Source organism: Falco peregrinus, chromosome 18, assembly GCF_023634155.1.
Source record: "Falco peregrinus isolate bFalPer1 chromosome 18, bFalPer1.pri, whole genome shotgun sequence".
NCBI classification, from domain to species: domain Eukaryota; kingdom Metazoa; phylum Chordata; class Aves; order Falconiformes; family Falconidae; genus Falco; species Falco peregrinus.
Genome location: NC_073738.1, coordinates 1,614,139 through 1,626,764, shown reverse-complemented (window position 1 = coordinate 1,626,764; position 12,626 = coordinate 1,614,139). Strand labels below are relative to the sequence as shown.

The following is a 12,626-nucleotide window of genomic DNA, read 5'->3' as shown; positions in this document are numbered from 1 at the left end:
GATGGGGGCCTGATGCTGGCCCTGCTCTCGCGGCCATTCACAGCACCTTTCCGCCTCCACTCCTGCAGCTTTGCTGGGAGATCTTGGCACGTTTTGTCAGGTAGCTTCAGAGCCACCAGCTGCATGGCACAGGTCCTCAGGCACTGGTGAGGTGTCTGGGATGAGTTGCAGCCTTTCCATCACCTCTGCTGGGGTAGTTACTGTCTCAAAAGGCATCAAATGTTGAGACCTCTGTTGCTTGGTCAAGCTCAGACTGGCTGGTGGGTACCCCCATGATTAGCTGTGGCGCTTGCGGGATGACCCACAGACAGCGTGGCTGCTTCAGGCTGACAAGCGACAGCCAGCCACAGGGCCCGTCCACAGCACGCCAGCTGCAGGCGGCTGCGAGCAGCTCAAGGGTGGCAGCTCTGTATCATGGGGAGCCCCATCCTGCTCCGAGCACCAGCACCCCAGGGGCACGGAGCCCCCGCTCTGGGCTCTCCCCCTCCCCATGGCTCTCGGCCAGCTGAGGTCGGGGGTGGGGGTTACCTCTCTCTGACACAGCCATTTGCACCTCCAGCAGCTCCCACTGCCATGGGCGAGGTGCAGCTGACCAGGAAAGCTTGCTGTTTTCAACCCGAAAACAGACCTGGGCGTAATGAGCAGGGCTATGCCAACTGGGCCGCTGCCGGAGCGTGAAATTAAAGACTTTTAATTAGCGACGGGCTGGAGCAATGAAGAAAGTAAAGCATGGGGTTAGCAGGCGATGCCCTGGCTGCGCTCCCAGCCCTGCCACTGACTCACTGCAGGGCCTGAGGCGAAGCTCTGGGTTCGGCGTTGGCTCGGGCCTGTCTGCAAGGGGCTCTGGCGGCTTCATGGGGCCGGGGGCCTGCGCGGGGCAGGGTCTGGCTCAGCGTGATCATCCCGCGGGCCAGAGGCCACGCAGGGCAGGCCCCGGGCAAGCAGGGCGAGGAGCCATGGCGCCGCTGCAGGCCCTGCTGCGCTGTGGCACCGGGGGGAGGCCCGAGGCCCTCGCTGCCCCTGGGTGGTGACACTCTGGGGACACGCGGGGCAGTGGCGGGGCCTGTGGGGCAATGGAGGCTCTGCCATGGCGGCCCAGGCCTCGCCCTGCGCTGGGGGCCCGGGGCGCCCGCTGCCATGGCAACAGCTGCAGGGCGAAGGGGCGGTACTTCTGCTTGGCGGGGATTGGTGTGCGCCGCTGCCAGTTAAGCACCCCGGACGGGCGGCTGGTGTCTGCGCGTTGTCTTATTGGTAGCTGCCGCTGTCGCTCGAAAGAGGTTCGGCGTTCCATTGGGTGGGTGCCTTGTCACTCAATCGCTGAGAGGGGCGGGTCGCGTTCCCCGGCTTCTCCTCTCCCATTGGCGTAGCGCGCGGCCGCTGGGCCAAGCACGGGGGCCAGCCGTGCTGTCTTCGCGCCGATTGGCCGGTCGGCCTGCCTATCCAGACGGCAACATAGGCGGGAGTAACGCCTTGCCGCCGCCTTCCATTGGGCCGCAGCTTTATCCCGCCTCCCCTTTCCCGGTGCTGATTGGCGGCGACGCCGCGCGAGGCGGGAGGGGGGGGGTGGTTGGCCAGGGCGGGGAGCGGGAGCGGGGCCGGCGGCGGCGGCGGGGCCGGCAGCGAGCGGCGGCGGCCGAGCGGGTAGCGGCGGGCGGGGGGGGCCGGGACCGGGACCGCAACCGCGACCCGGGGTCTGGGGGGTGGGCAGGGGCCAGGCCGCGGGGCGGGGGGGGCCGGGCCGAGGGCCGCGGGGTGGGCGGCGCTGAGGGGCCGGCGCTGAGGGGCCGGCGAGGCCGCGCGGGGGGGCGGGTCACGAGGCGCGGGGGGGTCTTAAAGCGCCCGGGGTGGGGGCGGGAGGGGAGCACATGGCTGCGAGGGGACCCCCACGGAGGGGGGCGCGGGCAGCGCCGGGGCCTGGAGGCTCCTCCCGGGAGCCGCCCCGTTGGGCTGGGGCCGGTGCCCCGGGAAGGCCGGGGCGGGTGTGATCCGGGGAGCGCCCGACTGGGGGCTGTTCTGCTGCCGGTGGGGAAGCCCCTGCGGGATTTTGTAGAGCCGCTGGAGCCGGGCTGAGGAGGAGAGGGAGTCGGAGCTGGATTCCTTCAGAGAGAGGGGAAGTTGACGCACCAGCCTAAGAATAGCTCAGGGAGGGGAAGTACGGACAATATTGTCCCCAAAGGTAACCCCCACCGGGGGGGTGCTGTGCCCCCCATGTGTCAGGAACTTTGGAGCGACACCCGCTCGGCTCCCCGCGCCCGGGGAAACCGCCGTGTCCCGGGGTAGCAGGTCCCGGGGTACAGGGCCATGTGCAATCCTTAGGGTGGTGCCTCGGCGGCGTGTTATCGCGTTTGCTCTCTTGCTTATATTTCAGCTGCTGATGAAATTAGAGCCAGAAGCGGAGGAGTCTTTGGACCTTCCCATGATTGGGACCTTTGACTCGTAAAAGCCGCCTTCAAGAAGCTTCACAGACCAGGAGAGGGGAAGAAGCAGCAGCCGGCTGTTGGAGGGAGCAGACCCCGTCCCAGAGCGTGGGGAACTGGGGGGGGGGGGGGGGGGGGGCTGCGAGAGGAAGCCGCTGTATGTGGAGTTTGTGGACAGTAAGTCCCACGGATTTTTATGTAGCTGCATGGTCTGTGTTATAAAACTACTCTGAAGAAAAGGAAAGGGCAGGAGAGGGTGGAGGCTGTCTTCTGGGGAGAGAGTTTGTTGCTTCTCAAGATGTAAATCTTTAGTTACACTCTGCTGTTCGACCACTGAGCTCCAGAATTTTAAAAGGAGAACAAAGTAATCCTGAGGCCTGACTCTTGCAGGTTCTTTAAACTTTCATCCTGCTGTTTGGTGATAACCTGAACGTCGAAGTTGTTGCTTTATTTTGTTTGTTTGAAAGTGGGGCAGAGGAAAGACAAACCCAACCAACCTGTTGTGTGGAGAATTCACCTGACGCTGGTGTGTGGTGGTTTGTGGTTGTGTGTTTTTGTTGTGTTTTTTTTTTTTTTTAAATTCCCAAACCCTCCACCTGTTTTCTTTTCTCCTCTGCCAGAAATGCTTTCTCTGAAGAAATACTTCACCGAAGGCCTCATCCAGTTCACCATTCTGCTCAGCTTGATCGGCGTTCGAGTGGACGTGGACACCTACCTGAACTCGCAGCTCCCCCCTCTCCGGGAGATCATTCTTGGCCAGAGCTCCGCTTACACACAGACCCAGTTTCATAACCTGCGTAACACCTTGGATGGATATGGCATCCACCCAAAAAGTGTAGACCTGGACTATTACTTCACTGCTCGTAGGCTGCTCAACCAGGTGAGGGCCCTGGACAGGTTTCAGGTGCCCACCACCGAAGTCAATGCCTGGTTGGTGCACAGAGACCCTGAAGGCTCCGTGTCCAGTAGCCAGCCCAGCACCGGCATCGCCCTAGAGAATGGCAGCGGTCTGCAGGATGGCAGCAGTCCTGACAATGGGGTGAGAGAGAGCGGAGCTGAGCAGGGTTTTGGGGAAGAACTGGAAGATTTGGGAGCGGTGGCTGCCCCGGTGAATGGAGACCTGACCAAAGAGGTAGGCAGGATTTTTCTTTTGCCTGTGGTGGGGGGGAAAGGGAGCCCTTGGGGAGGCCTCCCGCCCTCTGGTACCCATCCGAGTGAGCGGTACACTGTGTTGTGTGTGTTTAGCACTTGGGGAAAAGTGGATCCCTACTTGGGAATGGTGTAACATTGAGTTATGGTTCAGTTAGAGGGCTCCCATCATTATGTGCGGGGTTTTTTTTCCCCTTGTTTGTTTTATTCTTGGTCTGAAAGTAATAGCGAAAGGAGGGGGAAAGGGTTGAGGGGCAGCATTTCATCTCGTGCTTACAGCTTTGTGTTGTGAAACCGATAAAACGAGGCTGGGAAATAAACAGGGGCATTGGGTAACAGCCTCATCCCAGGTGTCGAGCGGGTGGTTGGGTTACTTGGCCCTGGAGTCCATCCAGTGGCAATGTTTATTGCTGGGTTTTCATCACAGGCGGGTGGGGAGAGGTGAACTGGAAAGTGGTTTATTTTTTTTCTGTTTGAGCACAACCTTTCGGAGGGTGTGATGCAATGCCAGTCCCCGGGAGCTGCTGCTCTCTTTCCTTTTTGGCACCGCTGGCTTTGTCACGGCACGTTCAGCATCTCCCTGGCCAAGGTGCTGGGGGTTGTTGGTGCTGATTTGTGGTGTCGGGTCCTTCCAGCCTTGTTCTTGTGTCTCGGGCGAGCTGCTGGGGCGTCTGGGCACGAGGAGAGCTGGGTTCGGCTTCTGACACCCCTGTCCCCTGTGGCGAGGGGTGGGCAGCTTTGCAGGCAGCTGTCGCGGATGCCTGGGGCTTTTGTCATGTGGCTTCGGCGCAGCAGCAGGCAGGGAATCGAGTGAGGAAAGGCGGTTGAGGAAAGGCGGTGTGAATGCGTGCACGCTGGAGAGACAAAGGTGACGATTGTTTTGGGTCTAGTACTGATGGATGAGCAGCAGGATGCTGCCGTAGGAAGCGTGGATGGTGCTGTGGCTGTGCCTGTGGGCAGCTTTTCCCTGTCCGTGGGGATCTCCTGGCTCCAGAGGCATTGGGGCTACGGGACTGAGGGTGAAAACCTTGTTTTGAGTTTGGAGCCGGCGACCTTGGAGGTGTCAACGAGCAGAACACAAGGTGGAATGTTCACACATGTAGTTTCCTCCCTGATAACTGAGAGAGGTAATTCCCCGTCTTGGGAACGGGGAAGAATTTGATGAAATGCCTCGTACAAGGTCATGTGCAGCCCAGGGAAGGCTTTGCTGTCCTTCCCCAAGCCTGATGCCCTTGGCTGAGGGTGTTGGGTCTGGGGAGCCTTTGGAGTGCAGTGTGGAGAAAGTGGGATCCCATTTTAGGGAGGAGTGCTGCAGGTTCGGGTGGCAAGAGGCCGGTAACACTGCTGTTACCCGGAGGCCTGTTTTATTTCTGTCTTTAAAATACAGTCCTGCGTTAGATGCCACTGCTGTGAGCCGCCCCTGTGCAGCTGCAAACGCGTCCGGCTGGGATGGATCTCCCGGCCAGCCTGGGCGATGCCGGCTGGGAAGCATGCCGCTCCACGCTGCGGCTTCACTCCGGTCGCTCCTTCAGGGAAGGGTGGGGAGGTCTGGGTCTGCACCTTCCCTCATCCCGGGTGTTGAGGCATCCATGCACTTCCTCAGGTCTCCATTTTCCATCTTTTTTTTTTTTTTTTTTTTTTTTTTTTTTTTTGGAAGGGAGGGGAGGGTGCTGGTGCACCTGCAAGGTGCACCGCGCTGCCGGGGGCATGGCACCCGGGCACCCAACGCCAGGAAATCCCGTCTGCCTCGCTGCCTCGCACACCCACATCACGTCACATCACATCGTCACATCACCTCTTCCCCCAGGGCCAGCAGGACTGCGCTTGCTGCTGGCCTGACGCTTCAAAGCACCGAGTTCTGTTTCAAAGCATTACCCCAGTGGGGTGGTTTTTGGTGGGGGTTTTTTTGGGGGGGACACACGCGGGTGTTGGTGTCTTTGTCTGGAACCTTGAATCCCTGGTAACTGCTGAGCAGCCGCCCAGCCTTCCCAACTGGAATACGGGGTGAGCTCTGCAGCTCCCAGCAGCTGCTACCTCTGGAAGGCACCTGCAGGGCTCCATCCCCACCCCCCCAACCCCCTTCCCTTCGTTAGGTGGACGATGATGATATGCAGATGGCTTTTGGGCTGGCGTTTAAAATTTTTCCATGATTTTTTTTTTTTTTTTTTTCCCCCTGGCACTTAAAATATTGCGACTCCCTGCGGGAGACCTTGTTTGGGCTGTTCATAATAATTTTAGGAGCTGGAGCTTGGGTGCGGCGCGGGGCTCTCGGGCTTTGCAGTGCCGGGGGGGGTTGGGGATCAGCCAAAAGGGGAAACTAAATTTTTTTTTTTTTAATTGTCATTATTTTAAAAAATATTTTAGAAAAGAGATTTGTTTTTTTTTTGTATGGTGGGGGTGCCAACTCCTGGTTAGCCTGGAGCCAAAGCGGGTTTAACGTCCCTCTGCAGCATTGGGGGTGGGGAGGGCGGGAGGCACCGCTGCCCTGGGCCGTTTCCACAACAGGGGGATAAAAATACGCGGCCGTGGGACATGTGATGAGCTGCTGGTGCTCAGCGCCGGCCCCGCCTGGCCGAGCCCCCCCCCGCCCCAGCCCCCCCGCAGCCGGGCGGGGATCTCCTTGCACTTGGCCTCGCCTCTCCAGCGGCCGCCGTTACCGCTGGGCCCCGGGGGGGCCGGGCCCCGTTGTGCGGGGGTGAGGAGCTGGGGAGGGGGTCTTTGCCTCCCCGGGTTGAGCCGCGGGGGGGGGGCGTGTGTGTGTGTGTCGCAGCTGCGGGCTGGGGTCTCCCGGGGCAGGGAGCCAAGGTGACCGGGGTGCCGCCGCCCGGTCAGCCCCCCCGCCTCCCCCTCACGGCGCAGGCGGCCGCCCCCCCGCCCCGGTGCGGACCCCGCGCGGTGCAGGGCGAGGCCGGGCCCGTGGGGGGGGGGGTGGGGTGGGTGGGGAGGTGGCTCCCCTGCGCCAGGGCGGGGGAGCCCCGTGGCCGCTCATTGGTTCAACCCGCGGCCCCCGGTAGCAGCGATTGGTCAGGGCGGCGGCCCCCCAGTGGTGTGGATTGGTGTCGTCCGCCGCGCGGGGGCGGGAGCGAAGCAGCCGATTGGCGGCGGGCGGAGGCGGGCGTGGCCTGGCGGCGCCGCAGCCGGGAGGGGCGGGGCTTGGCGGCCGCCGCAGCCACGGTAACGGCGGGGGAGGGGCGGGCGGGGCGCGCCGCAGCCCGGCCCGGGCAGGGCGGCGGGAGCCGAGCCCAGGCGAGCCCGGCCCAGCCGCCCGGGGGGGGGGGGGAACCGCAGCCGCCGCACGGGGGGGCGGGGGGCGGCTCCTGGCCGCCGCAGCGGGGCCGCGGGCACCTGTGGCCGGTGGGGCGGAGCGGAGCGCGGCTCCCCCAGCCGCCCCGGCCGGCGATGCGTGCGCGGCGCCGCGCCCCGGCCAGCCCCCCCCCACGCCGCCACCGCCGCTCCTGCTGCTGCCGCCGCCGCCTCCCCCCCCAGCTGCCCCGGGGACCATGATCGGCGTGCGCCGCGGCCCGGGAGGCAGCTGGGGACATGAGAAAGGTACCGGGGCCGCTCCGGTGGCGGGAACGCTGCGGGCTGAGGGGGTACCGGGGGCGAGGGAGGGCTGCGGGAGCCCGGTAACGGCGGGGCCGGCGGCTCAAGTTGCATCAGGTGGGTGGAAATGCGGGGATTTTCCTGCCGGCGCACCCCACCCCTTATGCAAATGGCCGGGATGGCACCACGGGCTGATGCAAGGCGGCCGCGGCGCAGCCACCGCCGCGACGGGGGCCCGGGCGGCCCCAGCCGCCTCTCCCGGCGGCGGCCGGGCGGCCATGGGCGGCGGGGGGCGCAGGACCGGCCTCGCCCGCCATGCAGAGCGCGCAGGACCGCCGCCGGGGGCCCCGGGGGGCAGGATGGCCCCCGGGGGAGCGGACCGCGCAGAGGGGTGCCCAGCGGGTGGGCTGCGGGGGCCTTGGGAGGGGCCGGTGGGTGGGGACCCAGCCCGGGGCTGAAGGAAATCTGGTCTGTCTTTCAGGACATCGATTTGATTGACATCCTGTGGAGACAGGATATTGATCTCGGCGCTGGGCGAGAGATTTTTGACTACAGCCACCGTCAGAAAGAGAGCGAAGTGGACAAAGAGCTGAGCGATGGGAGGGAGCGCGGGGACAGCTGGAGGAGCGGAGGGAATGAGGTCTTGGATAGAAACCTACTAGTTGATGGAGAGACCGGGGAGAGTTTCCCTGCGCAGGTAACACCCCTGGGCCGACCGGGCTGGGGTCTGTGCCTGCAGTGATGCAGCGTGCCAGGGGGTCTGCGCTCCTGCCCAGGCGGAGGGGAGGTGAGGGGCCCTTGGGCTGGCCCGGTGGGGCGAGCGGCATCACGTGTGACTTTCAGCGGGCATCGGCTGAGCCGCAGGATAAGGCTTTGCCCAGGTGGACGAGAGGATTTGAGGCTGGGAAAAGCGCAGGCTGCCTGCCGGGCCGGGGAGCTGCAGCGAGGCGGGCAGGGTGATGGCCGTGTCACCGTCGGCAGGGCGCTAGGACGAGGGCGGCTGGTTCTTGCTGTGCCTTTAGGTTGTCTGGCAGAGGTGGTGGCGCGGGTAGGCGCAGAGTCCCCTCCAGCCTGTAGCCGAGTCCTTGCGCTGGCAGTAGGTGAGGCTCGCCAGGAGCAGAGGCAGCACGTTTTCTTTCCTCACTGCGCTTGGGGGCCGCTCTGATGCTCTCCGGAGCAGGAGGATGGAGTCTGCGAAGCACTGGGTGGGGCCTCTGGCTCTTTTTGGATGCGCTGTAATGAAGCCCTGCTGTAAGGAGCTTGTTTCTCATCACCACCTCCCTAATCCTGGGGCTACGATTGCTTGTGTTTTACATCAGGTGCCTGGTGCGGAGGATCAGACAGCCCTGTCCCTGGAGGAGTGCCTTAGGCTGCTGGAGGCCACCTTCCCTTTCGGGGAGAATTCGGAGGTGAGCAGAGAGGGCGAAGGTTTCTGCCTCTGGGTGGATCCAGAGGCGGCGGCTCTCCTTAGCTCGCTCGCTGGGGTTTCGGTCCCTCTTGTACCCCTAACCCAGACTGCAGAACCAGCAGTAAATTGGGTTAGCCTGCTTAAGGAGGCTCCAGGCATCGTGCCTGTGAAACTAGGAAGGGGGGTGGGGTGGTCACAATTAATTAAAGACTTCTGGCTTTGCTTCTGATTAGTTCATAGTGAACTGTGGAGGAATAACTGCAACCAGTTCGCTTTGAACAAAGGAGAGGCGATTGCCCAGGCGGAGGTGGAAGGGCATTCGGGATTGCTGCCTCCCTGGCCGCGGCTGATCAGCCGGGGACTGACTCTGCCTCACGTGGTTAGTTTCCAGCTGCGGATGTCTCCACCCTGAGCGAAGCCGTGCCCGGTGAGAGCAGGTCTGCGGGCATCCAGACCAGCCTGCTGTCTCCTCTCCTCACCGAGACCGAGTCGCCCTTCGATCTGGAGCAGCAGTGGCAGGACCTCATGTCTATCATGGAAATGCAGGTCAGCTCGAGGGGGGGTTGCGGCAAGGCGTTGGCCCCTCCAGGCGCGCGGTGCCACTCTGTTGAATTGAGGTTCCATGACTGTCCCAGGCACCCAGTTCCTGGGCGACCGTGGGTTGGGGTTGGTGGCAGCTGCTTTGGTTTTGTCCCAGCCTGTGCGGTGGCACCGTGCCGCCTCCGTGGCAGTCGCTGCTGCTGTCTTAACCCTCCCGCAGCCGGCGGGTGATGCCGGGCTGCCAGAGAGAGCTTCTTCCGTGGGATCTGGAAGCATTGCTCCGTCTCCTTTTGGCACACACCAGGAGTGAAGGCAAGGGCTCGAGCGCGGCTCGTTTACCGGGCTGTTTCGCGTCTCTTCCAGGCTATGGAAGTGAACAACACAACTGCTGAAACCCTCTATAACGGCACAAGCGGAGACCTGCTGACTTCTAACTACAGCCTCGCTCCGAACACTCCCATCAATCAGAATGTCAGCCTGCATCAGGCCTCTCTGGGTAGCTGCTCACAGGACTTCTCCCTCTTCAGCTCCGAAATTGAAAGCCCCTCCATGGCCGGCAGCTCAGCCCTGCTCCAGCTGGCGCCGGACAACTCCACCGGCCTCAACACCACCTTCGGCTCCACCAACCTGAGCGGCATCTTCTTCCCTCCGCAGCTGAACAGCACCGTCAACGAGACGGCTGGCCCCGAGCTGCCGGACCCGCTGGGAGGTCTGCTGGACGAAGCCATGCTCGATGAGATCAGCCTGATGGACTTGGCGATTGAAGAAGGTTTCAACCCAGTGCAGGCCTCGCAGCTGGAAGAGGAGTTTGATTCAGACTCGGGTCTTTCTCTGGATTCTGGCCACAGTCCGGCTTCTCTGAGCAGCTCAGAAGCCTCGTCCTCCTCCTCCTCCTCTTCTTCCTCCTCGTCGTCCTCCTCCTCCTCGTTTTCTGAGGAAGGAGCTGTCGGCTACAGCTCCGACTCCGAAAACGTGGACTTTGAAGAAGCGGAAGGGGCGGTTGGATACCAGCCAGAGTACAGCAAGTTCTGCCGCATGAGCTACCAGGACCCGTCGCAGCTCCATTACTTGCCTTACCTGGAGCACGTTGGCCACAACCACACCTACAACATGGCACCGGGGGCCCTGGATCCCGAGGAACCCAAACTGCCCAGCGCGGGGAAGAAGAGCAGCAAGGAGAAGCCCTCCGAGTTCCTGGATAAGCAGATGAGCAGGGACGAGCATCGAGCCAGAGCCATGAAGATCCCCTTCACCAACGACAAGATCATCAACCTGCCTGTGGAGGAGTTCAACGAGCTCCTGTCCAAGTACCAGCTCAGCGAGGCGCAGCTGAGCCTGATCCGCGACATCAGGAGGCGAGGCAAGAACAAGATGGCTGCCCAGAACTGCCGCAAGAGGAAGCTGGACACCATCCTCAACTTGGAACGGGACGTCGAGGACTTGCAACGGGACAAGTCCAAACTGCTCAGGGAGAAGGTGGAATTCCTCAAATCCATCCGCCAGATGAAGCAAAAGGTGCAGAACCTCTACCAGGAAGTGTTCGGCCGCCTGCGGGACGAGAACGGGCAGCCCTACTCCCCCAGCCAGTACGCCCTGCAGTACGCCAGCGACGGCAGCGTCATTTTGATACCTCGCGCTGTGGCTGACCAGCAGGCCCGGCGGCAGGAGCGCAAACAGAAGGACCGGAGGAAGTGACGGGACGGCGACGCGGGAGGAGTGGGACACTCGCTCAAGTGAGAACTGGAGAAGGGCTGAGCCTGGAAGTACTTAGAGGAACTTTCATGCCTTCTTATCCGATATATCTTCTCAAAAAAACGTGACTGCTGCCGGTCAGTGTGCGGGAGAGACTGCAGGACCTGCAGGCTGTGTTGAGGGCTCCCTGCGGGGAGGGACGGACCCGGCACTGGCGAGCCCGGCGCCTTCCACAACCTGGAATCCTTTTGAGCGCAGGAAACGAGCTGGCATCACTGGTGGTGAGATTGGCAGAGGTGGAAAAACTACTGTTAGGAACTGGCTTTAAATAAGAAAAGAGATTTAAGCAAACGAACTTAAAACAAGTTATAGGAGAGACATTTTTCTGAACTTCCAAAGTTCTGTGATTTCAGGTAGTTGGTTTTTTTTTTCTTTTTTGTTTTTTTTTTTTCTTTTTTGTTTGTTTTTTTTTCCCCCCACATCGGTGTGTGTGATTCAATCTGACTTAATTCCAGATTAACCAACATCCCTTCCTAGATCAGACCAGTGCACACATGGAAACACAAGTGGTGTGACTTCCATTAACCCTTTCCAGTCTGAGGAAGCTCAGAAGGGGCTCACGGGAGAACCGTTACTGTCCGTGTGGAGCTGTGACGCCTCGGTGGAGGGGCACGTGGAGCTTTAGGATTTTGGGGAGGGGGTGGGTGGGTGGAACTGGAGAGGGTTAACAGAACCAGTGCGATATGCGGCCCCCGCCACACTCAAGAGCATGTCACTGCCGCCGAGCCAGCGCCGTGCTGGGCCGCTGAGCCGGCACACGCAGCAGCCTGCATGCAAACGCTGTCTTCTCCCACTGACTGGCTGGGGAACTGCTTGGGGGAGGAAGGCGGGGAGGGTCGCTGGGGCCCCCCCCGGTCAGCGCACAGCACAAGGGGAGCAGAGGGTTCCCACCCCAGGCCATGGGCTTGTCACTTATAGAAATTAGACAGCTGTTAGGATTCCTGTTTCTTAACCGCGCTTTGATTTTTAGGGCTTCAGCCCTGTTTTTCCCTATAGGGTCTAGAGTGCTTGTGTTGAGTAAAAGGGAGAAGCCCAAATGTTCAAAGCTGCTAAATGTTCTCTTTGCCATAAAGATTCAGTGTAACCGTGTGATCACATTATAGGATTCTCTTCTGTCCCTAGGTGTTGGTCTGACTTCCTTTGTTTTCAGGAGGGGGGTGGGGGTAGTGCCTTGATCACTGTCGGTCTCCGCCACGGAGACGATCCTAGAAGCTGTATTTACAATATAGCACAGCTGGGAGTGTACTGACTTTACCAGCAACTGAAAAAGCTTAAAAATGGCTTTTCCTAGCCAGTCCTGTGCATGTGATACGGGGTGAGGGTGGTGCGGCGGGAGGGAAGACTCGGGGTGGTAACTCGAGGGAAGGAAACCTGGTGATGCAAGAGGGAGGCCTAGAGCGGCGCTGCCCGGAGGGAAGGTGTTTGGCTGCGGGCGCGTTTTCCAGGTGATGGGGAAAGTGGTTGGATCTTGGAGCACGTGGCGGGGTGTTCGGTGCGTTCGCTGTGGCCCCAGACGGTGTGAGATGGACTCACCGAGACCCTGGCAGGCTCGCCCATCCCGGACTCCTGAGATTCAACGGCTTTACTTACGCATGAGACGAAGCACAAGTGGTGGAGATGTGGGTGTGGGGAGGTTGGAAGGGAGCCCTGCGTGTATGTTTTAAATTATTTTCCTCTTAGAAACTTTATTTTAATGATCTGTGACCTGTCAGGGAAAGAAGAGAGATTGTGTGAGCACAGGACAAAAATAAAACGGCTTATTCACTGTACGAGCGTTTGTTCCATGGATTTTTTTTTTTTTATTATTATTTTAATTT

General features: G+C 61.1%; 1 protein-coding gene across 7 annotated transcripts; it reads left to right on the top strand.

Moving 5' to 3' along the window:
* The first annotated feature begins 1,560 nt into the window (after positions 1–1,560).
* Positions 1,561–12,578, top strand: NFE2L1 (NFE2 like bZIP transcription factor 1). Of its 7 annotated transcripts, none has more exons than XM_055789780.1 (7): positions 1,561–1,641; positions 2,369–2,594; positions 3,038–3,549; positions 7,591–7,806; positions 8,429–8,518; positions 8,902–9,063; positions 9,421–12,578. In XM_055789780.1, exons 3-7 carry the CDS (start codon positions 3,040–3,042, stop codon positions 10,750–10,752), a joined length of 2,310 nt encoding a protein of 769 aa, XP_055645755.1. In that variant the 5' UTR covers positions 1,561–1,641; positions 2,369–2,594; positions 3,038–3,039; the 3' UTR covers positions 10,753–12,578. The 7 variants fall into 7 exon arrangements, with proteins under 7 accessions (XP_055645755.1, XP_027641196.1, XP_027641195.1 ...); XM_027785394.2 differs by lacking the exon at positions 1,561–1,641 and adding an exon at positions 1,875–2,176; XM_027785393.2 differs by lacking the exon at positions 1,561–1,641 and adding an exon at positions 2,808–2,943 and having other exon boundaries at positions 1,875–2,594.
* The last annotated feature ends 48 nt before the right edge of the window (positions 12,579–12,626 follow it).

Coding starts and splice junctions, on each gene's coding strand:
- NFE2L1 (XM_055789780.1), top strand. CDS start 3,040: ATGCTTTCTCTGAAGAAATACTTCACCGAAGGCCTCATCCAGTTCACC. Junction 8,519..8,901: donor CTTTCGGGGAGAATTCGGAG/GTGAGCAGAGAG, acceptor TCACGTGGTTAG/TTTCCAGCTGCGGATGTCTC. Junction 9,064..9,420: donor TGTCTATCATGGAAATGCAG/GTCAGCTCGAGG, acceptor CGTCTCTTCCAG/GCTATGGAAGTGAACAACAC.